The sequence below is a fragment of the Triturus cristatus genome, chromosome 4_1 (genome assembly GCF_964204655.1).
Source record: "Triturus cristatus chromosome 4_1, aTriCri1.1, whole genome shotgun sequence".
In the NCBI taxonomy this organism is placed as follows: domain Eukaryota; kingdom Metazoa; phylum Chordata; class Amphibia; order Caudata; family Salamandridae; genus Triturus; species Triturus cristatus.
The window spans coordinates 282,113,611-282,140,620 of NC_140585.1; the positions used below are offsets into that span (position 1 = coordinate 282,113,611).

Sequence of the window (27,010 nt, forward strand, 5' to 3'; positions counted from 1 at the left end):
TCTTTAACGTGTATCTGCAACCACTAGTGGCAGCACTAGCCTCTATGGACTGTCAACTATTTAATTTTGCAGATGACACCCAACTTATTCTGCAAATTAATAACTCCCCGCATGCTCAGTCTAGTGCCCAGAACATCCTCAGATACACAGTGAATTGGATGACAGCCAATTCACTAAAGGTTAACCCGGACAAGACTAAGATCCTTGTAATCTCCTCTAAGGGGAGCCCCTGGAATGACCTTCTCTGGCCGCAGGAGCTTGGCATTGCCCCGAGGCCAGCGCATGTCGTTAAAAGTTTGGGCATTAAGATAGATGCCAACCTCTCCTTGGCCAATCAAGTGTCCTCGGTGGTAGGTACCTGCCTGGGTCTAATGCGACAGTTGCGGAAGTTGGCCCTCCTGCTTTCATCTACCACTCTAAGAATGATCGTATCTGCTACGATCGTGTCCAGTTTGGACTATGGCAATGCTTTGTACATTGGCCTACCTGAGAAATTAATCAGCAAGATGCAGGTGATCATGAACGATGCAGCCAGGCTGATTTTTAGGCTGCCTAGATGTGCTCATACAACCCCTTTGCTGCACAGGTTACATTGGCTCCCTGATAAACAGAGAGCCAAGTTTAAGGGCCTCTGTATCGCCCATACAACCATTTTTGGCCCCGGCTATATTAAGGAGCGTCTGATGAATTATGTTCCGGAACACACATTGCGATCATCCACGGCAGGCTTTTTGGCCCTTCCAAATGTCAAATTGGCATCGAAAGGTGGCCAAGCATTCTCGGTTTTAATTCCCCGAATCTGGAATGAATTACCAGAGAACCTTAGGAAGGACTCTGCCCCCCTCTCCTTTAGAAAAAGTCTTAAGACTTATTTGTTTAGGGAAGCCCTGGCCACAGTATAATTTACTCGCCTGCATGTTCCTGGGACTTTTGTGGCTACCTGAGCTTTCTCGACAAGCGCTAAGTGACCTGCAGGTGATTATGCGCTATATAAGCTACAATTAACATAACATATAAAATCATCCCTGGCTAACTATCAATCAACTAAAACTCAACCTCCGGGTGACTGAATTCCTCCCAATTATCCAAAAGACAATACCCCACCAATCCAAGAAGGGGTCACTCTCCTGGATGCTTTCAGCTGCCCTTGTGACAATCATCAACTGGACAAAATCACTTGGAATCATGCTAGACAAGAGCCTGAGCTTGACTGCTCACATAAAATCCATGGCATGAAGCACCTTATAAAGCCTCAACCTCCTTAAAAAGGTCAAACCCTTTATCCCAGAGAAGGACTTAAAAAATGTCACACAATCACTGGTAATGACATCTTTAAATATGTTACATCACCAGTATTCAGAGCCTGGCGGAGTGTCAAACAGCACAATATATGAATGTACAATTATGAAATCATTGTACAATTCCAATAGAGTGCAAAAAACCTGCTGCTGGTCAACGCATTTCCCAAAATTCTATGGAAATTTGTTGTCGCTCTAGTTGCTAGCGTCTTACAGTGCCCAAGTCTGGTAGAGAGTGATCAGACCAAGTGTAATTAATTATATTTAATAGTTTCACGAATGGAGATGCCCAGTGGCTGTTATATACATTCCGGTAGGCGTTGAGAAGGTAACTCATTGTACACAGTAGGTAATGATGAGTATACGCCAAGTGATGGTTTCAAGAAGAAAGAGAAATATAAGGAAAATCACATGAATATATAAAAGCAGATTGCTTTTGGACAAGGGGAGCTGCATGTCATCAGCTCCCCTTGTCCAAAAGCAATGCCGGCTCCTGCAGGAGGCAGGGAGCCGGCAGGGACCGCGGGGGCATTGGGGCCCCCCCGCAGTCCCCAACTTAAGGGCCGGCCCCGGGGGATGGGGTCCCGGGTCGAGAAGTGGCCCGGGAGGGGGGCCACGCAGCTCCCTCTCATAATATATATATTTTTTTTAAATGGGGCCAGGCCCTTTTAATTAATCTATTCATTTTAAACGGAATGCCGGCCCCGGAGGATGGGATCCACGGGGCCATAATTGGCCCAGGGAAGGGGGGCCACGCGGCTCCCCTCCCGTATAAATGATAAAAAAAGGCCATGCCCCAGGGGATGGGGTCCCCAGGGCCGAAATTGGCCTCAAGGAAGGGGGCCGTGCGACCCCTTACAGGTTTTTTTTGTAATGGATCAGGCCCTGGGGGATGAGGTCCACAGAATATCAAGAGGAAGGTAACCACACAGCTCCCTTCAAACAAAATAAAAAAAGAAAAGCCAGCATCTCGCCGGAGGCCCCGTCCCCTCCCTGGACCACTCTGCAAACGTGCCTCCTGGCGCGTTCTAAGTTGCGGAATTAAGTCCCCTTGAACCCTGAGGGTCCCTGGGGGCCACCTAGCCCACCTGGTACCTCCAGTAAGCCCCACACAGTGGATTGATAAGTTCTCATAGCAGGCCATACCCACTTTCCCCGCCACTCTGCAAACGCACTTTCTAGCGCACTCTTGGATGGAGATTAAAGTACCCTTCGCTGTGGGGGATCCTTAGGGGCCAACTAGCCTACCTGATACCTCCAGAATGTCTCAGATAGTGGGATTGCTGATAGGTGAACATAGGCCACACCCCTTTCCCCACTACTCTGCAAACGTGCCTCCTGGTGCCTTCTGGGTAGGGGGATTATTCCTCTTGAATCCTGAAGGTCCCTGGAGGCCAACTAGCCCACCAGGTACCTCCAGTAAGCCCCACACAGCTGGATTGCTGAGAGTGGTCCGAGGCCTCGCCCCCTTTTTACACCACTCTGCAAACACGCCTCCTGGTGCACTTCTGCCTAGGGGATGAAGTCCACTTTAGTCCTGAGGTCCTCAGAACACAAGAGTACCTCTTCGGGGGCTTTGCTCACCTTTCTCCACCATTCTGCAAACGTGCCTCCTGGCACAGTACTGGTTAGGGTATGAAGTCCACTTTACTCCTGAGTGACTTTGGCGACCAAGTAGCCCTCCTAGTGCCTCCTGTAAGTCCTACGCAGTGGAATTCCTGAGCGCTGGTTGGAGGCCCAGGCCCTTTTCTGCACCACTCTGCAAACGCGACTACTACCTTATAGTTAGAAATTAGCATTTACAAAACCTTTGAAATTCATTGAAAAAACAATAGGTTTCAGGGACGTTATAGTTAGTAATTAGCATTTAAATAACCTTAGAAATTCACTGAAAAAACATAGATTTCAGAGATGTTATAGTTAGAAATTAGCATTTAAAAACCTTTGATATTCACTGAACAAACCACAGGTTTCAGGGACGTTATAGTTAGTAATTAGCATTTGAAAAACCTTAGAAATTCACTGAAAAAAACCACAGGTTTCAGGGACGTTATAGTTAAAAATTAACATTTAAAAAACCTTTCATATTCACTGAAAAAACCACAGGTTTCAGGGACGTTATAGTTAGTTTGACATTTCACTCGTACAAAACCAGAGAAAATCAGCTGTTATAGTTAGTTGAGCTAACTATAACTCGCGCCCCCGAAATGCACTGCTGATGACATCTCAAATGACATTACTGATGACATCATCCACTTAATAACTGATGCACCTACTCACACCCTAATATAACCTTTATAACACCCACTCTTAAATACAGACTACCATTCTCGAAAGCATAGACACACCAGTATCAGTTAGTACATACCCACTCACTGATTTATAGGTCTACACACACATCTAGTCACTCAGCCATACAGTCACTCATACATGCAGTCACTCATGAATACAGCCTCTAATTTATGCACACATACACCCATACAGACACTCACACAACAGCACTCACTCACAGAATTTCTCACACACCTAGTCAGTCACCCAAAGACTCAATCACACTGCCATTTACTCACCTATACAGTTATCAACCCACCACCTCACTTATTCATACAGATACTAACACATTCTTACTCTCTTATACAATCACTGACACAAGCACACACTCATGCATACAGCCATTCTCACAATCACTCACTCTCACATATAGTCAATTATATACTCCAACACTCACATATACTGCCTTTTACATATATAGTTACTCACACATATACCACTGAGACTTCAATTCACTCACCAACACAGCCATACTGCCCCTCTCAGATGCGCTCTTGGGCCCATACACCCAGGTACTCACCCACTCACACATCCATGCAGGGAGTCACACACACCCCCACCCACTAACACAGATACTCAGGCACCCATACAGGTACTCAGACAACCAATCATTAAACCATATAGACACTCATGTAGCTACACACCAACCTATGCAACCACTTACTCACCAACTGACAGACTGATACAGACATTCACACAGATTAGTCATTCACCCGTGCATTCACTAAGACACGTTTAATCACTCACTTACTCAGTCAGTCACGCACCCAGTAAATCATCGATTCAGACACTCATAAACCCACTCATTCTTCAATACACCTTTGCTTATCTATATATAACATTCTTAAACATTTAAAAATCACCAGGTCTCTGGATGATGTCATCAGTGATGTCATTTGAGATGTCATTTGAGACTGTTGGCGGCCATTTTCTGCCTCGGTAGAAGCGAGGCTGAAGAAGCAAGGGGAATAAGTGTATAAAACATATAAAGGGGGCAGAGCGGAAATACTCTTACCCTCTAGAGGTGCTTAGGGGGTCCCAGAAGGACCCGCTGGGGCCCCCTTTTAAAAAACAAAATGGCGAAATGCGTGCAGGGTGCGCGCATCCTATCGCGTTGGGTGCACGGATTCTCTTGCGTTGGGTGCGCGGATCCAAGGAAATAAAAAATGAAAAAAGACAAGAAATCATTGGTTGTATGACAACTTTCTACACTGAAAGGTAGGGTGTATATTTCTGTTTTTTAAATGCATGATTCTTATTGGTTAACAAAAACTGATTGTAACAAACATTATATATGATAGGCTGATATGTTGAAAAGTCAAGCACACTTGCTGTCTTGTTTGGCAACATTGTGTGCTGAACTTGTGACCTGTGTGCTCAGTGCAGTGTTCCATGACCTGTTTCTATGGTAACAGGCAGACGGCAGATTGGGGGAAGGGTTGAAATGTATTTCATTTGGAAAGGGTTGAAATGTTTAACCAATAGAAATGTGTGTTTGCTTTTGAATTTATGTGTGAAGGATTGTGATTTGATGTTTACATGTATATGTGTGGAAAATGAAAGGGAAACTTTTCCATTCTTTGTTTTCACTGAGAGGTGCACAGTGCAGAGATTCTGTAAAAGAAAATCTGGTGTGTGACTGATATACTTCTTAATCTATAAAACAACTTGAAAGGTGAGGTATTTAATTGTGAGGGGATGTATGTAGACTATTTTGATTTTAATCAGAGTAATGTATTTCTCCTGCTAAAGTGTAGGGAGTACTTTTTTCTCTACAATCTTATTGACAGTGTGTGTGCATGTAGAAACCATTCTGTGATAAACATTTGGGTTTTTCATGTGTTTGCAGACAGATAACTGTGCTGTTTTTATATTTTAGTAGACTTAGAAACCAGTCATTGTTTATGAATTTGTGAAATGAGTTATGTTTCTATATTAAAATGTAGTACTCCTTATAGATGAAGAAATGTGTTTTGGTATAGTGCAAGTGATAGTGTTGTTTGTCTAGAATCACACAGTGAGTATGTGTGCATTTGGGAACCACTGTGAGAGAAGCATTTGGTAACATCGTGTATTTGCTGACAGATAACTGTTTTAAAACCTGTCATGTTGTCAAGTTTTAGTAGCATTAGAAGCCAGTCTTTGCTTATGCATTGATAAAATAAGTCATGCTTTGACACTAATGTGCTGTACTTTAATATGTAGATTGTGTGTAGTCTCCTTACCCCTTGCACAGTAGTGAATGAGTTTTGGTAAGCTGCTAGGGATAGTGTTGCTTGTCTAGAATCACACTGTGAGTCTGTGTGCATTTGGGAACCACTGTGAGAGAAGTATGTGGTAACATCGTGTATTTGCTGACAGATAACTGTTTTAAAACCTGTCTTGTTGTCAAGTGTTAGTAGCATTAGAAGGCAGTTTTTGCTTATGCTTTGATTAAATGAGTCTGGCTTTGACACAAAAGTGCAGTCCTGAAATATGTAGTTTGTGTGCAGTTCCCTTACCACTTCCACTGTAGTGAATGAGTTTGGTAAAGTCCTAGGGATAGTGGTGCTTGTCTAGAATCACACTGTAAGTTAGTGTGCATTTGGGAACCACTGTGAGAGAAGCATTTGGTAACATTGTGTATTTTCTGACAGATAACTTTTTTAAAACCTGTCTTGTTGTCAAGATTTACTAGCATTAGAAGGCAGTTTTTGCTTATGCTTTGATTAAATGAGTCAGGCTTTGACACAAAAGTGCAGTCCTGAAATATGTAGATTGTGTGCATTTCCCTTACCACTTCCTCTGTAGTGAATGAGTTTTAGTAAACTCCTAGGGATAGTGGTGCTTGTCTAGAATCACACTGTGAGTTAGTGTGCATTTGGGAACCACTGTGAGAGAAGCATTTGGTAACATCGTGTATTTTCTGACAGATAACTTTTTAAAAACCTGTCATTTTGTCAAGTTTTAGTAGCATTAGAAGCCAGTCTTTGCTTATGCGTTGATTAAATGAGTTAGGCTTTGACACAAAAGCGCAGTCCAGAAATATATAGATTGTGTGCAGTTCCCTTACCAATTCCACAGTAGTGAATGATTTTTGGTAAACTCCTAGGTATAGTGGTTGTTGTCTAGAATCACACTGTGAGTATGTGTGCATTTGGGAACCAGTGTGAGAGAAGCATTTGGTAACATTGTGTATTTGGTGACAGATAACGCTTTTAAAACCTGTCATGTTGTCAAGTTTTAGTAGCATTAGAAGCCAGTCTTTGTTTATGCATTGATAAAATGATTCATGCTTTGACACTAATGTGCTGTACTTTAATATGTAGATTGTGTGTAGTCTCCTTACCCCTTCCACAGTAGTGAATGAGTTTTGGTAAGCTGCTAGGGATAGTGTTGCTTGTCTAGAATCACACTGTGAATCTGTGTGCATTTGGGAACCACTGTGAGAGAAGCATTTGGTAACATTGTGTATTTGCTGACAGATAATTGTTTTAAAACCTGTCTTGTTGTCAAGTTTTAGAAGCATTAGAAGCCAGTTTTTGCTTATGCTTTGATTAAATGAGTTAGGCTTTGACACAATAGTGCAGTCCTGAAATATGTAGATTGTGTGCAGTTCCCTTATCACTTCCACAGTAGTGAATGATTTTTGGTAAACTCCTAGGTATAGTGGTTGTTGTCTAGAATCACACTGTGAGTCTGTGTGCATTTGGGAACCACTGTGAGAGAAGCATTTGGTAACATCGTGTATTTTCTGGCAGATAACTCTTTTAAAACCTGTCATGTTGTCAAGTTTTAGTAGCATTAGAAGCCAGTCTTTGCTTATGCGTTGATTAAATGAGTCATGCTTTGACACTAATGTGCTGTACTTAAATATGTAGATTGTGTGCAGTACCCTTACCTCTTCTAGACTAGTGAATGAGTTTTGGTAAACTGCTAGGGATAGTGTTGCTTGTCTAAAATCACACTGTGAGTCTGTGTACATTTGGGTAAGGATTGTGATAGAAGCATTTGGTAACATGGTGTATTTGCTGACAGATAACTGTTTTAAAATCGGTCATGTTGTCAAGTTTTAGTAGCTATAGAAGCTATTCTTTGCTTATGCATTGATAAAATGAGTCAGGGTTTGACACTAAAGTGCAGTACCATGTACTATTCACTTCACTGTGCCAGTCTGATGATTTAGTCAGTTTCCAAGTACTCATGTTGTGAACCATACATTACCACATAGACTGCTTCAAATGTCTATGCAGTATGCATGCAGTCTTCTAACATACTATACACTTGTCTTTCACATCTTCAATTCCCTAGTCAGTATCCATACAGTCCAGCAAACATACTGTCACTCCCTTTGCACTCCACTAGTGACCCATTCGGTACCAAGTACTAATCCATTCACTGTGTCAAAAGCCAACCACTTATAAATTCACTCAGGCACTCTCTTTGCTGTACTCTAATCATTCTGTCAGTTCCCAAGTACTCATGCAGTGAGCTAGGCCTTAGCACATAGACTGCTTCAAATGCCTATTCACTATGCATGCAGGCCTCTAACCACCTACACAGTTGTCTTTCACACCTTCAATTCCCCAGTCAGTATTCATACACTTCTAGCAAATGCCCTGTCTCTCACCCAGTGTGTCTCCTTATAGTATTGTAATCATTTAGTCAGTTAGCATGTAGTCTTTTAGTGAGGTAGGCTTTAGAGCATGAACTGCTTCAAAGTAGTATGCACTATGCATGTAGTGTTTTAACGATCGTCACACTTGTGGTTCAGGGCTATAGTTTCTTAGTCAGTTTTTATATAAAATGTGTTTGTACAGTAATGGAATAGTATAAATTTGAAAGTTATTAATATACATTTATTTATGATTCTTTTTTACAGATACAGAACAGGAGTATTTCTCATCCGTTTGCAGTTTTCTTGTGCAAGATTGTTTAGAAGAAGTATCCTTAGGTGCTTCATCATACTTGCCGTGCCGTACGAGTATTTCTTGTTAGGATCCCCTTGCAACAGAACTCTTTTGCAAATCTTGCACGTGACCAAGGTGGCATTGATCTTTGTTTGCCCCTCGGGAAAAGTAAAAAAAATTCCACACCACTGAAGAAAAACGTTCTTTGCATGGTGCCTCCGCCAAAAATTCATCCTCAGATGTACTAGGAGATGCAGGTGATGCCTGCTGCGGTGAAGCCATTTTTAGTTGAAAAAAGTTAGAGCTAAGTGTAAACTTAGTCTAAAAAATCATCTTCTCTGCAAAGAGATGCTCCTCCAAAGAAGGTCAAAGAAGAATGATTGAATTGGGTGGGGTCTTTCAATAGTTAGAACAGGAAGTGTAATGAACCAATCAAATCTCTTTTTTTGCAGGTCTCACGGGATCCGCGCACCCTGCGCTTAAGCATCACACACCCAGCGCGCATCCGCGAAATTGAATTTAAAAAAATGATAGGATTAGATGTAAAAATATATTAGTTTTAAGACTAGTTTAGAGTTTGTGTTCAATTAATATTCACATGAAATACATATATATATGTTTTTTTAAATGTTAAATATTTCACGGGATCCGCGCACCTACAGCGTCATAGACGCAGATGATGCATCGCGGAAGCGCGTAAACGTTGCATTACGTACATCGAACGTGTCGCGTATAGGTTGGGAGTCGCGTACCAGTCGCATTGCAATAGCGCACTAAACACGTACCCAACGCATACCATGCGCGGATGCTAACGCGTAGGGATCGAGAACGGTGCGCTTAGGGTGTGCAGATCCAAAAACATGGAACAAAATATATAAAATAAAGTTTTGAACATATAGTTAAAGAAATATTTTTTAAAATATGTTTGAAAAAGCCAATAAAAACCAATAATATTTTTTAATTTTTAAAAGAATTAATTAAAAAAATGAATTTAAAAAATGGTGATATAAAGAATTTCAAAAAAACATAATTAATGAAATTGACACACTGAATTTGAAAAATATAGAAATCCAATGAAAATCATTAAACATGATATCTTTAGAGATAAGTTATAGATAGGAATTAGCATTTAAAAAACCTTTGAAATTCACTGAAAAAACCATAGGTTTCATGCACGTTATAATTAGGAATTGGCATTTAAAAAACCTTTGTAATTCACTGAAAAAAACCAAAGGTTTCAGGGGCATTATAGTTAGGAATTGGCATTTAAAAAACCTTAGAAATTCACAAAAAAAACCCATAGGTTTCAGGGACGTTATAGTTAGTTGGACATTTCACTCATACAAAACCCTAGAAATTCCCCTGTTATAGTTAGTTCAGCTAACTATAACTCGCGCCCCCGCAATGCACTGCTGATGACGTCACATATTACATCACTCATGACATGGTCAGTGACATCACTGATGACATCTCAAATGACATCACTGATGACATCACCGATGACATCATCCATGTGATAAATTAGTGCATCTTCTCGCACCCTAATATAACCTTTGATACACCGACTCAAAATTTCAGACGGCCATTTTGAAAACCATAGATACTCCAATACCAATAACTACACACCCACTCATTGACTCTTAGGTCTACATACATCTCCACTCACTCACCTGTACAGTCACTCATACTTACAGTCACTCCGTACAGGACTATCAAATGCATTTATACACCTATATAGACACTCACACACCGCCAATCATCCATTGAGGTACTGACACACCTCGTCAGTCATGCAAATAATTAATCACAGTCCAATTTACTCACCTATACAGTTAAACACACTCAAGTTCACTTACTCATAAAAATACTAACAAATTATGATGCTCTTATACAATTAATGATACAAGCACACACTCATCCATACAGCCACTCCCGCAATCACACACTCTTACATATAGATAGTTATATACTCTTACACACATATACACTGCGTTTCACATATGTAGTTACTGACACATGTACTATTGAGATATACATTCAATCACTAACACACCCTTACATACAGTCACCCAACCATACAGTCCATCACAGTTGCACTCTTAAAACCATGCACCCATAGCATCACCCAGTCACACATCTATGCACAGAGTCACAAATACCCTACCCACACAAACACTCAGGCACCCATACAGATACTCAGACAACCAATCAATAACCCTTATAGACACTCATATAGCTTTCACAAAACCATGCAGCCACGTATACACCAACACACAGACACATACTGACATTCACACAGTTTAGTCACTAGACTGCAGTAAGATACATTTAATGACTCACTTATAGAGTCAGTCACGCACCTACTAAATCATCCATTCAGACACTTATACACCCACTCATTCTTCCACAGGCCTTTCACTATAAATATATAAAACATATTTAAACTTTACAGAAACACAGTCAACGGATGACGTCATCAGTGATGTCATCAGTGATGTCACTGACCATGTCATGATTGATTTAATATGTGACCTCATCAGCAGTGCATTGCGGGGGCACGAGTTATAGTTAGCTGAACTAACTATAACAGGGGAATTTCTAGGGTTTTGTATGAGTGAAATGTCCAACTAACTATAACGTCCCTGAAACCTATGTTTTTCTTAGTGAATTTTTAAGGTTTTTTAAATGCCAATTCCTAACTATAATGCCCCTGAAACCTTTGGTTTTTTCAGTGAATATATATATATATATATATATATATATATACTGGTCCTGCCCCATCCAGTTGTGTACTTTCAGTGTTAATGTATCAATATTGGTTAGCTCTAATGACAAAAAGACAATATTGAAACTCTGTACAATTATTGCTGGCACGCACAACAAATATTGTGTAACGAATATGTTTATTGTATCCTAAGAAATATGTCTGTTATAATGCTAATTAAAAAGACAATACAGCTGATCAAAACGTTGCTATTATTGTCCTCAGATAATTAAGACAGAAGTCACATATTTAATCATCCATGTCTTCATATCTGATGGTCATTGGCAAACATAATTTATATATCTGAGAGACACGTTAGTGATAGATTCCTTACCTTAGAATATTCCCAGGCATCAGACTGGATCCGGAAAGTCCGCGTACGTCACTGGCGTTGTAGCCACCGAGATTACATCGTCGAAGCTACATAGATGCGCCCACGCGCGCTGACATCAGTTCTTTCTTTTTCTGTGCCAGCAAGCGCAGATCCGAGAGAGAGTGGTACTCCTGTTAATGCTTTAACTTGGTTTTTGAGAACTTGTTTCTCTTGCTTAGTCGAGTACTCAACTTCTGGTGCAGTAGGGATGCCAGGGTTTAAGACCTGTATGTCCTGCCATCGGAGCATGTCGTGGCAGACCCACCTGACGTGTGTCTCTTCTGCTTGGGGCACACCCATGACCCCGAGGTGTGCCCCAGTTGCCGGGCCATGGTGCCGAAAGCTTTGCGGGAGCGTTCCCGTAAGTTGTTGGAGTTCCGGCAATCGGTTCCGCACCGATCGAAGTCCCGCTCCCGTGGGAGGTCGAGGGACCGGTCGCGGAGTCAACACCATCGCTCGTCAGAATCAGGGACAGGTAAGTCAAGGCGCCATAAAAAGTCAAAGAAGCGACGTTGCTCTTCCTCTACCCCTCACCGGTCACGGGATGCGGTAGAGGGGGTGGGCGGTCACTCCCCCCCCCGGCTCCGTCGGAGCCTCCGTTGTTGCCTGCGGCCTACCCACCTTTTCCAGGCCTGCAGGCGACTCCAGACGAAATACAGGCCTTCCTGTCAGCCATGGGCCGTTTCTTTGGCCCATCAGGTCCCTCCGGAGTGCCTTCGGGCCCTGCGGACCCGATGGGTCGGTCTGCCCGAGTGCCGCTGCCTTTGGCCCGGCTATGCCGGCACGATACCCTGAGGTGCCACTGGCTGGGGCCCCAGCGGCGCCGCGGACTCCGGCCCCGCCACTGGCTCAGGCCCCGGCGCCGCCGCCTGCTCCAGCCCCAGAGCTGCCTCCGGGCCTAACGCCACTGCTGGCTCCGGTCTGGGCAACTCCGGCGCCGCCGATGGCTCCGGCCTGGGTGCCTCTTGAGCCGGATACGACGCCGGACGGCGCCGAAACAGGATTGGTCCATTACCCCCAATTCCATTTCTTGGTGAGGAGTTTGTCCCTTTTTCCCGGGCACCTTGTCCTTACTGGCCGTCTCAACAACCGGTGGACGAAGGTGAGTACTGGGAGGGGTCTGAAGACCCTCTCGCAGCTCAATGCGAGGATGAGCAGGACTGGGAAGATGATGTGGAAGGTTCAGTGGATCTGGATTTCTCTCCACACCCTGGTACACTATCCCCCTCTTCCGTGGCTACAGAGGAGGTTGGGACTTTTTCGGAGGTGTTGTGTAGGGCAGCTGAAGCTCTTAACCTCGAGCTCCCCTCTGTACCTATCAAGACCAATCTCTTGACTGAGGTGCTGCAACCGGCATCCTCTTCCGCGGAGCCGCTGCTGCCCTTCAACGACGCACTTACTGACGTGCTGTTGAGGACCTGGAACAAACCCAACACAGGGGTTCCTGTGGATAAGGGTGTGGCACGCCGCAGATCAGGCGTGACCGGGCCCAAGTCATTCTTGTGGCTCCGGACTGGGCGCGAAGAGTATGGTATCCCGAACTACTCAATATGAGCGTGGATCCCCCGATCCCGCTGCCTCTTCGGGAAGATCTCCTGTCGCAGCAACAGAGGACGCTCCTCCACCCGAACCTGTCCAGCCTCCACCTCCTTGCGTGGAGATTGAGCGGCGACAGCTGATTCCATTTGACTTGCCTCCCCCGAAGTCTGTAATGTGATCCTGGCAGCCAGGCGTCCCTCCACTAAAACAGTATTCGCCTGTCGGTGGAAAACATTTGTGGCATGGTGCACAGCATAATCTGAAGATCCTCTTGCTGCCCCTCTTTCTGAGGTCCTTTTGTTCCTTCTCTCCTTAGCCCAGCAGGGCTCTGCTCTGGGCACTATCAAGGGCTACCTTTCTGCTCTTTCAGCTTTTCTTAGGCTGCCTGATCAGCCCTCTCTTTTTAAGTCCCCTGTTGTGAACATATTTCTCAAAGGCATTACTCACCTTTTCCCTCCTGTTCCTTTTGTGATGCCTCAGTGGGACTTGAACCTGGTTCTCACATACCTAATGTGTGCTCTCTTTGAGCCTCTTCATAACTGTCCTTTGCGGTTATTGACTTTGAAAACTGTCTTCCTGGTGGCCATCACCTCCGCTAGGAGGGTGAGTGAGCTCCAGGCTCTTTCATGTAAACCTCCTTTCCTGGCAATTCAATCAGACAAGGTTGTGCTTTGACCGCGTCCCTCCTTTCTACCGAAAGTAGTCTCTGCCTTTCATCTTGGGCAAGCTGTCACTCTGCCCACTTTCTTTCCTCCTCCGCACCCTTCAAGAGAAGAGAAGAGGAGAGGCTCCACCGTCTGGATCCAAAACATGCGCTTCCATTCTATCTGAAGCGAACACAACAGTCCTGGGTGAATGACCAGCTCTTTGTTGGCTACATGGGCGCCAAGAAGGGCTGGGCTGTGCACAAGGCACTATCTCCCATTTGGTTGTCCTGTGCATTAAAGCCTGTTACTCTCTGGCTAAAAAGGAACCTCCGGTAGGGCTGCGTGCCCATTCTACCAGGGCGATGGCAGCTACTACAGCATTGGGACGTGGTGTCCCTCTGCAAGACATCTGTCAGGCGGCCACTTGGGCCTCGCTGGCACGGAAAAGTCATGTACAGAACTGACGTCAGCGCGCATGGGCACGTCTAAGTAGCTCAGACGATGTCATCTCGGCGGCTACGACGCCAGCGGCATACGCGGAGCCGCACGACGACGCCTGCCGACGCGCAGGGGTACGGCTGACGAAAACCTTCCGGATCCAGTCTGACGCCTGGGGATATTCTAAGGTAAGGAATCTATCACTAACTAACTAACTAATGTCTCTTACAGATATATCGTTACACAAGTAAGTAACTTGTGCGTTCCAACCAGTGGCATTAAACATCATTAGTCACTGACTTAGACCGAAATGTTTACTCCATATTCAGGATAAATTGTAAGGACCTGATAAATTTTATGTATTACATTTTCATTTATGTCCCCATAAATAATAATTTGGCAGCATTCTCAAGTCCTGATTTTGTAGAACAGTATGTAATCAATTTTCGATTAAGGGAAATCTGCCACTGCGGTAGATTATCCACTGTTAAAGTGTAACATTTGAGGTAACCATAAGGGTTTTCCCAGGGTATAAGAGGTAGAATGTCCATTGGCAATGTGATTGATGCAGGTATACTGGAACAGGTGTGCAGATTGGATCTCACATTGCCTCAGGCACCACCATATTTAAGGGGATGCAGGGGTGTTAAAGAAAGGTAATTCCAACACACAAATATAGCTCCCATGTGGAGAAAGAAATAGTCTTAGTGCACCTTCCTTAAATTGGTAGATCTAGGAGCAGGTACTTTGCCTATGACAGGACACTATTAATATCATATCAATATATAACCATAGATATAGCCAGTATATTTTGCAATCAGTAGGTCAATCTTTTCAGTTTTGGGTATAAACCAAGACCTTTTCAATTTACTAAAACTAAATGCATAAAAACATTAATTATTAGGGCTTTCTGCCAGCCCTCCTCACCTATTGGTCTGTTATTGTGTCATTCACATTTTATTTTTGCAGCATATAGCATGAGTCATTGGGACAGCCACCTCCAGCCATTTACTAAATTCACTGAGAGTGGCAGCATCTTCCCTTTCACAAGGAACACATCTGCACACAAAGTAGTTCCCTTCATTGCCACAGACTACTATGGCAGTGTACGTTTTTTAGACCAAAAAACTATTTCTGCTTTTAGCCAAAGATTTTAATTATATTGGCATGGGCCGGACTAGTCAACCAACGGTAAAGTTTTTCAAAGGCCATGGCGATGCAAAACAAGTAACGACGATCACCTTCGCCATGTTTGTTAAGTTTGGCATTGCTATTTTCACCAAGCAGCATTTATTTATTCCAAAGCAGCTTGAAGGCAATATTTTACAGGGGCTGACTTGCACAAAATTGAATTGCTGGCTTTGGAATAGGTTAGGCTGGTTCCTGCTGCTTCAGGAAGCTAGTAGAACTTCTCCTCTCATTCTTTCACTGATTTAGGTCTCGCCTGAGCCAGCGCATGCGCTACCCTGCGAGACATTTAGTAGGTGGGTTTCAAAAGTGCTACCACAGGCTTTTGGTGGCCTAAAGCTTGCATGCACGTGAGCGTGCACGCGGGCAGCCACCATCTGTCTTTCCTCCGCTGATCGCAATCACTTTCACTTTCGCTGCGTGGCTGAGTCACTTTCACGGCCGCACGGCCAATGCTTGTTTCCGGATGATCCTGGTATTCTTCTTTTTATGACAAAATGCGCCTTCCTTTGTCTGGCTCAAGTCCTCATGTCATTGTTTAAAAATAAATGATATATATATCCAAAAACGTTTGAGTATAACACGCTCTGAGGTCACAGATACACAAGCCAATGCTCCAAATTATAAAGGGGGTTTATTCAATTCATAAACCTTAACGCTATACTCGAAAACCTTGTTCGATATTAATTGCCGGTCTACTCCGCCGGTCTGCGCGCCACCCCTCTATTGGAAGGAGTTTGTGCTTTCATAGAGAGAGTACGCTTTTTGACAGCCCGTTCAACTGTTGGCTTTTCCATGGTTCTCATGCTTCGCCATTGTTTGGATTTGCTGTTTAATGCTCTCTTTTTTGGGGGGAGAGGGGAGACCCGGTTGTAAATTGCTGCCAGCCCCACCACCTTAAAAAAAAAAACGTTTGCGCTACTTTTTAAGATCTTTTTTTTAATTAAAATGAAAAAAAATATTACCCACACCAATTTGTAGGTACACGTGTAACAGTGCACGAATATGCGTCATTATGCATATACGTGGCTACAAAATCATACAACTTCACCTTTGTGCCTTTTCTTTAAATACTTTTTTTGGTCTATGCTTCACAACATCTTCACTGTGTTGTACAGCGTCACGAAAAGGCATTGGCAAAACTATTAAGTGCCAGGGGCGAGACCTATTGGCTTTGCCAATGCTTGTTTTGTTAACATCCGTGTCCTAATCCATGCACGAAAGGTCATAGAGCCGCCATGGAGAACCAGAATGAGGCTCGTTTCACTACAATTTCCGTTTCAAAATCTTCTCTGTTACAAGTTTTCTTGCACCCAGTCTATTATTTTGTATACCTGGAATACAGTGATCGAGCCAATAACTAATGTGTAGGACCGAAAGTGGTTGCTACATGTTTCAGCGATTTTATAGCGAGTCTGCCTGTGGACGTCTTATGTTTCTTTGTCACTATTTGTCCATTCTGTCTCATGTAGATATTTTGACTTTATTTCCTCAATATTCACCCCTGCCCCTATCTTTACCCCCATAATGCAGACATCGGGTGTGTTCCTCTCTTTGTCGTTTCCATATCCAAATTTCTTCTATTCTTCCTCGCATATTTCTTACTGCCAACTCTTTCCCTTATGTTTTTAGTGCCCTCCACGCCTGAAGCTCTCTCCTAACTATTCTCAACAGCGTTGCACTCTTTTGTCCATATATCCTCTCATTTCACAGACTGATGTTTCTCCCCACCCCTCTCCTTTGCCTTTCTCTCTCTGTATGTAAATATATGATGTATATAAGCGGTGTCTGTATAGCACCAACCTTGCCTAAATGCAGTGAAGATCTGTACAGCCATTGAATGACAGGAAAGGTGGCTGATTCCTCTCTTCTTATCCTTTCACTCTCACGTTTTGTCTTATTGTTCTTTCTTTTACTTTTCTCCTAATTCTCTTGTGTTTACTTTGCCATCAGAGACATGGTTTAAAGCAGTAGTAATATAACACTGTAATCATTTAAACATGTAGTGTTAACCTCCTGGTTTTAGGGATTGAAGTGAAATTCAAGTGTTAAATTCTCATCTTCATTTAGTGTGTACTAATAGTAGTTTACGTGTTTAATGCGTGTTTGGTCTATTCATTTGTTGTTAAAACTGCAATGACTCCGGACAAATAGGGCACCTGTTCGGCTTGTGAATGATTAAGCAATTACACAATATCATTAAGACTGCTTAAGTGTTTTTAAACTACACAAACTGTGCTTCCTTGTTGGAGCCACATTGTAGATGATGGGAACATAGTAAACGTAGGATTAATAGTAAGTGGCAAAAGCTTGTGAAGCAATTGTTTCATTTGGTTTATTTTCTCCCAGATCACCCACGCTCCTGTGGCGACAGAATCCATGAAAGAAGAGATTCTCGACCCCAGACGCCAGACACTGATGGGGCTGAAGTTCAAGATGTGGTGGAGCGCAACTCTTCTGAATCCAATGTGAGCGGGGCAGAGTATAAGAGTTCAGCACCATCTTCTAGGAATCGGAGAGGAAAAACTCGTCGACCAAAGTCGGCTAGTCCACTTCCGCACCCTACTAACACGGTAACAACATACCCTTTTGCAGCTTTTCTTCCTACGACACAGCCAATGGACAATTCAGATGCCCAAACATCACTTACATCTCCCACTAAATCAAACACAGAAATCCCAACAACAGCGCCTCGTACTATGGATCCAGATGTAGAAAAATTACTGGCTCTATATATGAAAGGGTATAAAACCGCCACAAGAGAATCTACAAGAGAACGCCCTTTCAAAGAAATAAAGAAGCCACAAATTCCAGTGAAACCACTGTTCGCCGTTACTACCACAGATACATCAAATCCAGTGATAACATTTGGTACTGGGATCCCGCTTTCAGCCAAACATGATGGACGGTTGTCCGCCATCTTACCTTCTCAAGTCACTACAGCGGTCAAAGTGGATCCTTTGGCAACTGCCAGCATCATGGCTGATACAACGAATAAAGGAGATGTTCATATATCTGTGAGCTCACCATCTCCCCTTAATACAAATGACGTTTCATCGCCTGGGGTAATGGCAAAGACTGGTACTCAACCAACAAACAAACCAACTATGCCAACATCAGTAGATGCTTCCCCTCCTAAGGCAAAGGACATGAAGGATCTTACTACAGCGTCTCGCATCAACATGCCAGACAACAGCAAACCACCTACGACCGCATTAGTCGATGCACCTCCTTCTCTACCGATGTGCACAAAGCAACCAGTACCAGCACCTCGTTCCAGCTCTCTGGACACCAAAACATTGTTGCGTACTTCAACTCCTACCCCTACAATGCCTACAGGAAACCTGGGATCAGTAACTCCTACTGTGAGTGGTCCTCCTACTCTGAGCTCCACTAACAACATAAGTTCTGCTGACCGCACATACCCTGTGACTCCACCTCCAACTCAACACACATATATATCACCTGTGCATCCTTCTCCCGCTCCCCACACTCCTGTTTCCCGAACAAATGGTCAGCCGGCATTTGTACCAGCTGAAGGATATCCACTGAGAGCTCCTGCACACAGAAATGAATGGGATTCAATTGATTTATTTGATGATACTCCACAGGCGCCTGCACCAAAAGGTAAGACTAATGCCTTTATTTCAGCCTTGATTTTGAGTTTGGCGCTAAAGCAAATTGCACCCAGGAAATAGCACAAAAACAGTGCTGCAAAATTACCTACTTATTATCAGCAGATTGATAATGTTCTATGTTCACAAAACATCAGTGTCAGTCTGAGAATGTAAACTGCAATTGGGCAAACTATTCCAAATTGTGAGTGCCAGAAAACAGAATGTGACAGTTGCAAAAACCAGGGGTAATAGTTGCAATGTATAGATACATGCAGTAAAAACACGATGTTGGCACATGCTGTGGTCCAGATTATAATCATCCCCTGCCTGACTTTCCCTGTCTGCAATGATGAAGTTTGTTTTCCTTGTCACTGCTTATGCTTTGAATGCTATATCGCAGTTTATTTCCGGGGCTATTTGCACTCGCCATTTAAAGATGAGCAACTAAGGCCAGAACTTTTCTTGTACGTTTGCCTCGTCGTGGGAACTGGGGTTGTGCATACAGGAAAGTATGGGATGCACAGTCGCTTGCTGTGCAGTTGGGAAAAGAAAGGGCACTCAAGGGCAGGCTAAGCATTTTCCCCTTGTGGCAGCTGTCTTTCCACTAGAATACTTATCCCACTTGGATGTCTTACTGTGTGGTGTCCCTCCCACTGCCAACCTCAACTAGCACCATTGGTTACTGACAAAGCACACCTTTGTATCTACTGTGCCAATGGGCAAATCCATGACATTGACCTGTTCTATCTACATGAGCTCTGGTGCTTTCCTTTTTCAAGGAGAGTTTCTGGTACGCAAAAGGAGTAAATCGTGAAGTGCAGGTACAGAGAACCAGTGAGCACTGGTGCAGTTCAGGTACTCGTTAGTGTAATGAAATAACCCAGCCCATAACCAGATCCTAATAGCATTTGACGCATCTCTTGTTCAGCATCCTGTGGAGCATGCCAGCGGAAAGAGGCTCATGAATGTGAATGAGTTACAGCTACAAAAGGCTGGGAAGTTGCTCTCTGAACAGTAGTTAAGGGAAAAATAGAATGTTAATAACCAACGTTATCATCATTAAAGGTTTCTGTTACCTGGTGTGGGCGAGGCTGCTCTGCTGACAGAGCAGGTGCCAGGGGGAGGAGTGGTTTGCCCACTCAAAGTGTGCATGAATGTTTGGCGGGCCGTCTCAGGCCAGGCAAACATTCATGCGCACTCTGCATGTTCTCCACCCAGGCTGCATTGACCCTCCCCCCCCCCCGGCATTTTTAAAGCTTTAGACCTCTCTCTAAAATGAAACCTGGTGTTAAATGGCCACTTTTAAGAGTAATCATAGGTCTTGTGAAGCACTGTGGTGAGGTCTGGGAACACAGTGGTCTCTTTAATGGGCTTCTGCAATGCAGGGTCTTCCAGAAATTCCCAGTTCCATATAATAAAATGTATTGACATGATTCATCTTTGAAGACTTTTCAAACACTGGGCTGTGTAGTATTCCTTTCATATAGTTATGAGACATAAAATATATTCAGCGCAGTGGTGGTTCTTTTATCGTGTTATATACCAGATTAGCGCTGCAGGTTCGAACACCCAAGCGACACAGAACAAATCACCTATCCCTCGCTGGCTATGGCTTCAGGTTCAGATCCTTTCCTTAGCCATAGTATAGGCGTGCTCAAGCAGTCTGTGATGGGGACATTTTCACAGTTGCAGAATATTTTATTTTATTTCCTGGATGTCTTTGCCATTTCCAAGGGATACATCGATTGGTCTCCTAATGGAATGGATCAGAAGCTGTTTATTTTATGTAATACCAAAGAATAGCATTATTGTGTGATTTTCCTCAATTTACACACTTATAAGAGTATCTGGGTACTTTACAGTAAAAACTAAATCAAAGCAAGGATGGCCGAGAAGTGCAATAGAAACGATGGTCATCAAGACAAAGGGTGGAGGACTTTGAGCATTGACATTTTAGAGTGTACATTATCAGGTCACAAGAGAATTACTTTGAAGAAACAATTTAAGACTTTTTCAATAAGCTTCATAAATTCCGCAAATGACATAAAAGTGTTGCCCTGGGTCTATCAGTGCTTACAGGGTCCGGCAGCTATCTTATATCTGTCCATGAATATCACAGGAAGCCGGCATAGACTGCAACTTGTGGAGGTAACACGCTCCAGGGCAGAGATTTGCCTCAACACTCTGACAGCTCTTCCTGCACAAGCTGAAGCTCCCAGTCATAAAACAGGGCAGCTCGGCACACAGAACCTTTTGTGTTCAAACAAGTCACTGTGAAAGAATGAGTCAGTGATGCTAGGTCTTCTGCTGTTAGAAGTTGTCCTATGCTTTTGAAAACTACAAGACAGTAAAACTTGCTGGAGCTTTGCTATTCTGGCCATGGTCACAGAGAACCCTTAGCTGCTCAGATTTTGTTTGTAGGTAGCAAGAGGAACCCGATTAATGATTGAAAGCATGAAGGAGCTTAACATGTTCTCATAGTGGACTAAGCCCACAACAATTGCCTAATTTTCCTTCATTTAAAGGTCGGGTCGCTTAGCCAGTGAGATTCAACTCAAGGGAATCCATGGTCATCTGCTTGCTCTATCCTACGCCCTATGTAGGGACCTAAGAGACTAATGTTCTGGGTGCTTTTATCTGGATAACAATCTTCCAAGAGTCCCACAAGAGGCCCTAATTCAACCTAGCAGCTCCGATCCGGAAGTGTACGATGACCGCTAGAGTTTAAGGATATTCTTCATTAAAAAAAGAGGGCTACCTACTCTTAAGTTGCTTGAAACATTTTTATGTGTGTGTTTTATGGAAAAAAACGTATTTTCCTTGTAAGCATGAACAGTGTAGGTTTTCTCTTGGATTTTGATGCTGGAGTAGGGAGTCCAAAAAAGTTTACACATATCACTTACATTGGAACATTGGAATGTTGAGAGCTTCATCGAAGACAATGGAGTATCTCCGGGCTTATAATGGCTGGTATAAGCCCCGAGCTCCAACATTCCAATGTTTGTCTTCCTGTTTCTCCTTTTTTAATTTAGAACATTCTACCCTTAGTGGGTGGATTTTTCTACTAGCTTTATATCCCTTCTGCCTCGTGCTATACTGGTTGTTAGAGTCCCGCTCCCTTATTTTAGGCCCAAACCGCAGGCTTAGAACTCAGACTCAGGGCCTTTGACAACCAGTATAGCTCTCGGCAGCTGGCTATAAGGCTATATTTACAATGAATGTCCTCTCAGTTCTAGGATTTTGTTTATCTAGAGATATAATAGTTGATTAACAATGCAATAGATTGCTGTTAATTACTTAGTCTAATGCAATGATATGCATGATTAGAAGCTGGCCTATCTTTAAATGCACCGTGAAAATGGGCATGTTTGTCTAATGTACTACATTGGAACCTGATTCACAAAGGTTTCTCCACACTCGGGGCGGAATCTGGAGAGAGGGCACCAAGCAGAGATCCTGCCCGAGTGTGGAGATTCCACCACAAGTGCAGAGACTCCATACTCTTAACTTTACCACACATAAGTACCTACACGAATCGGACCATGTGTATGTTAGTTATGTAGCAGAGGCTTATGCAGTTTTAAGCAGTTGCAGCACAGTCTTCCAAGTTCTCAGTCTGGGTTGGTGGGGTTGTGTGCCAGAAGCAGTTCCGTATACAGAAATTGTCCTGAGACTTGAGGGCCGGGCAACCCATCTCTAGTCAATGAGTCAGTCAAAGCACGACCAGTCTCAGTTGTGTCCTCTTTGTGTTAGAGTCCCAACTGGACCTGGAGATACCCATAGTATCTCGTTTAGGCAGGTTGCCTCTGACCACAGTCATTCTTCAGGAGGTTTGCCACTTGGACCGTGTCCTCAGGACTTGGTCCGTCTTGTATCTAGACAGTGTAGGTGTCTCCAGCAAGACCTGGTGAAGATGCCACTGGAGGTCTGAGGGAGGTGGGTAGTGGCAGAGCACCTTTTACAAATAATATGAGAATTTTTCCCACTAGTCAGAAAGCCACAACGTGACAATCATTGAGGACTATTTCACAGGGAGTTGGAGAGACAATTTGCAGAGTCATCTCTCTGCAAAATGCAGTTATCTCTGGTGGGTTGGGCAATGATATTAAAAAATTCCTGTCTGGCAGAATCCTGTCATAGGCGGCAACTCTCATGGTGTCACTTGTAGCAACTGTTCATTCACAGTTTCTGAGATTCATTTAGGTAAGTTCTAACAAATATTGGCAGTCTACCTCCTTCTCCTTCGGTAACACCATCAGCATATCCTTTCCTCTGTGTGCAGAGATTTTCTTAAGTGAAAAAGTGAACCGATATTCTGATAAAAAAGGACCACCTTATTTCCAGAGCTTGTAGCAATTGATCTCTTGAAATACAGAATCCATGGTGATGGGAGACAACCTAATATGCCTACTGAGGATGTGAAATCACTCTAGGCAGACCGCTGCCAATCAGAGCTCATTGATGAACTAACCGTGCATCTTCTAGAGTAGAATAGGGATGCAAAGCACATTTCTTTGACTCAGGACATGCCTTTGACATCTACCTTTGTCCAAATGTTCCTGGCCACAGGATGACCCGATGAATCTTGCTCAAACTGCTGGGGTACATACAAAGGTCCTCTCTCTGCTCCAAATGAGGATTTGTGGATTCATACCATGCACAGAGCAAGCAGACCTACAATGGTGTGTATAGGGAAGAGAGAAAGAAAGATATAGGTAATGCAAGCAGCAGTTGCAGCCCACAAAAAGAAATACATATAGCATGTGCTTGCAATTGTGGGTTTAATGGAGAAAGCGATTCTAGTAATGACAGACAGTACAGATTTAACTAGGAAAGGCCAGTAGACAGTCTCAATAAAAGGGTAACAGGAAAAGGCATTCATTTATAGACCTTAATCATTTGCCACTTTATAACTGTCAGATTAACTCCTAGACATAGGGACGGCAGTGTAAAGGGGGTACACATGGTAGGAACCCACCTTAAGCAGGCTCGAACACTGCGCCTGTGAGCTACTTCCAAGGTTCATTATGGAGCACCTCTCACATGACCTGGAAGACGTGTTTCCTGAGCAGCCAAACATACCCTGTGTACACGCAACATCTTGGAACTATAGAAAGTAATGTTCCAAAATGACAAAACTTTATTTAGTATTGTTCCACAATGTCCGCCTTCCTGCATCTACATGCAAGATGACGGCCATTTTGGATCTATAGAAAATACCAATTTATGATGGCAGGCCACCATTCTTGGGTAGGCCAATGCAGGAGTCATTTAACAAGTAATGGAAAACCCAGTACAGGCAAACAAGCATTTGCAAAGCGATACTAATTGGCTTTGACATTGCTTGTTAAAAGAGGTAAGCTTGCACCTTAGCCACTGTTGGGTAATTGTTGGTTAACATTCTTTTACTGGAGAGTAAGATAAGATCAGATAACCTTATCTTATCTGGAGAGTAGCTATGGTGGAGTGGCAGTATGTGCTTCCGTGTGTAAGCACTGTTGGTTTGGATTGTGGCGCTCCTGCAGATGCATGCATTTATCAGGTATGACCAAAGATTGTCTTCGTTGACCTCTCACTCGTATGCTTCTCAGTCAATATGCGATGTGTGGTTTAGACACGTATGTGAATTGATGCGAGGTTCTGCTGGAAAGGTATCTTCCATAGGATCACATACATTCCACCCATCCCCTAAAGATGAAAGTGAATGGATGGTGAACGGGTCTTCAGGTGTCACAGAATCACATTGTATTTCAAAATAGCATGTGTTGAATGTCTCTTGTCAACATCATTAGGTTGCAAATATGACACTTAATCTAATAAAGAAGGAAAGGTCAAATATTTTAATTGTTAGTTTATATGTTGGCAGGCATTTACCAACACAATCTACATGAAGCATGAGAGTGAATAAGAGACACCTGTGCTGCATACCCTGTGCTCCAGGTGTTACAACCTGTCTGATTAATACTTACAGGTGAATGGATAGGTTAGTTGGAATTAGATTGTTATTTTAAGAGATGTGAGAATCCTAATATAAAATTGTGTAATATCTATGGTTTCATGCGTGGCTTGCCCAACATTACAGAAACTAAAGAAATATTATCTTTGGTCGATATATGAGGGGAATTAAGTTTATATTGTTAAAGCTGCCTCTCAGATTTTAAATAATTCATATAGTTAATGATGTGTATACGTTTGCACATTTTTAATTCATTTTTATTGATTTCATCTTCTAAGAACGTGGATGAAGCACACTCATCTGATAAAGGGTGTGGTTGAAATAATATCTAAATAAATAACTTGCCACAGGGAAGACGCGGAACCAGGGTGGGTACGGGTGGGGCTCGGGGATTGGTTGGGGGGTGTTCTTTTGGAGGTTTTGCTTTTTAGTTTTGGGGGGGAGGGTTTTGTTGCGGGACAGTTATGTTTGATTAAATGATCATTCAGCTGAGCCAACTTGGATTGCAAGTAACATGATGACGATTCGGATGGTGGTTATAGCATAGCAAATTTGTATTTGTGTCCGATGTATGTCCTTTTTGGCTGATTTGGCTATTGTGATAAACTGATTGTGAAAAGGCATAAAGACTGAAGATGTAAGCATCACTACATGGTTGTTATTTCATTACAAAAATACTGCAAAAATATCAAATCAAAACAGCTTAGCACACATCTCTCGCTTCCTGTCGAAACAATTCATTATGTGCTATTTTTCCATTACCAGTTTCCCAACCCCTTGTGCGGCCAGCGGTCTCTCCAGAAGATTGTGGTGATCCGAACGAGATCTGCTTCTATCACATCTGGGCGTTTTGTCAGCGCAAAAGTGAGTCCTTACAGACCTTACAGCCTGATCCTCACAGGCAGTGCACACCTGTGTCTTGCTGAGCTTGAGTGATCAATCATTGTCTGGAGCTTAGCAAACTTATGCTTTGGCTGCTACAAATATTCAAAAGGATGTTTCATGGCCATCATGTGCCACACAATTTTATGAGATCTTTTTGCATATCGTTTTGTGTCAGAGAAAGTGAGACTTGCCAGAGAAACAGTCAAAGAGAAGAATTGAGTCAATAGAATTATTACGCAGTGATCAACTAGTTATTCCATGGGGTAGAGATTTGCAAGAATAGTATCTGAAATGTGACACAGCACAGCAGAAATACCTTTATATGTTATGATGTTTTGGGTCTTTTGGAACATATGCAATTACAGCTGAGATTGAGCCATTTTGCCCTTCCTTCTTCTCTACCATTGGTCTGTTTGAAAAGCTCTCAGTTACTACAGCCTCTGATATGGACTGGTCTATGTATACCCACAGGAGGCCCAATTAACCAAGGCACCATTTAGTACTTTATGCTATGTTATGTTGATTTATAGAGCGCACTATTACCTGGTAGGGTATCCTGGCACAGAGCAGGTGTGAGTCTAGGCACACCTGGGGCCTAGTGCAACTATTCGAAAAGCCAGGCATTCAGCTGTGTGTGGAATTCAAGAAGTGAGGAAGAGCAGGCTGTAGTGGCAGGCCGTTCAATGCTTAAGGAGCGATGTAGGAGAAGGCTTGACTGTCAGATCTGGTTTTCCACGTGTGTGGGATTTGTGCAAGTAGAAGTCCAGATGAGCGGAGATGTCTGGAAGGTGTGTGAAAGCAGATGCGATTATTAAGGTGTGCTGGGCTAGGGTTATGTAACCTTGAAAGTGTGGGTGAGGAGCCTGAATTGTGCTCATTTGTGAATGAGGAGCCAGTGGAGCTCCTTCAGGTGTGGTCTAATGTGAGTGCAGCATGGGAGGTTGAGAATGATTCTGGCTACCGAGTTCTAAATGGTCTGCAGCCTTCTAGTGTGCTTTTTGTTGATCCTGGCATAGAGGGTGTTCCATAGTCCACCTTACCTGTGACCAGGAGGTTGATATTGTGAGAGCGGATGACGAGGGCTA

The 27,010-nt window shown here is 43.3% G+C and overlaps 1 protein-coding gene across 1 annotated transcript in view; it reads left to right on the forward strand.

Annotated features, from left to right (window-relative positions):
* LOC146854280 (zinc finger CCCH-type antiviral protein 1-like) overlaps positions 1 to 27,010 on the forward strand; it is a 230,261-nt gene that overhangs the window by 149,537 nt on the left and 53,714 nt on the right. The window contains exons 5-6 of the mRNA XM_085652057.1: positions 17,817 to 19,094; positions 25,806 to 25,904. Of these exons, the coding sequence (XP_085508183.1) occupies positions 17,817 to 19,094; positions 25,806 to 25,904 (1,377 nt within the window). The remainder of the gene's footprint in view (positions 1 to 17,816; positions 19,095 to 25,805; positions 25,905 to 27,010) is intronic.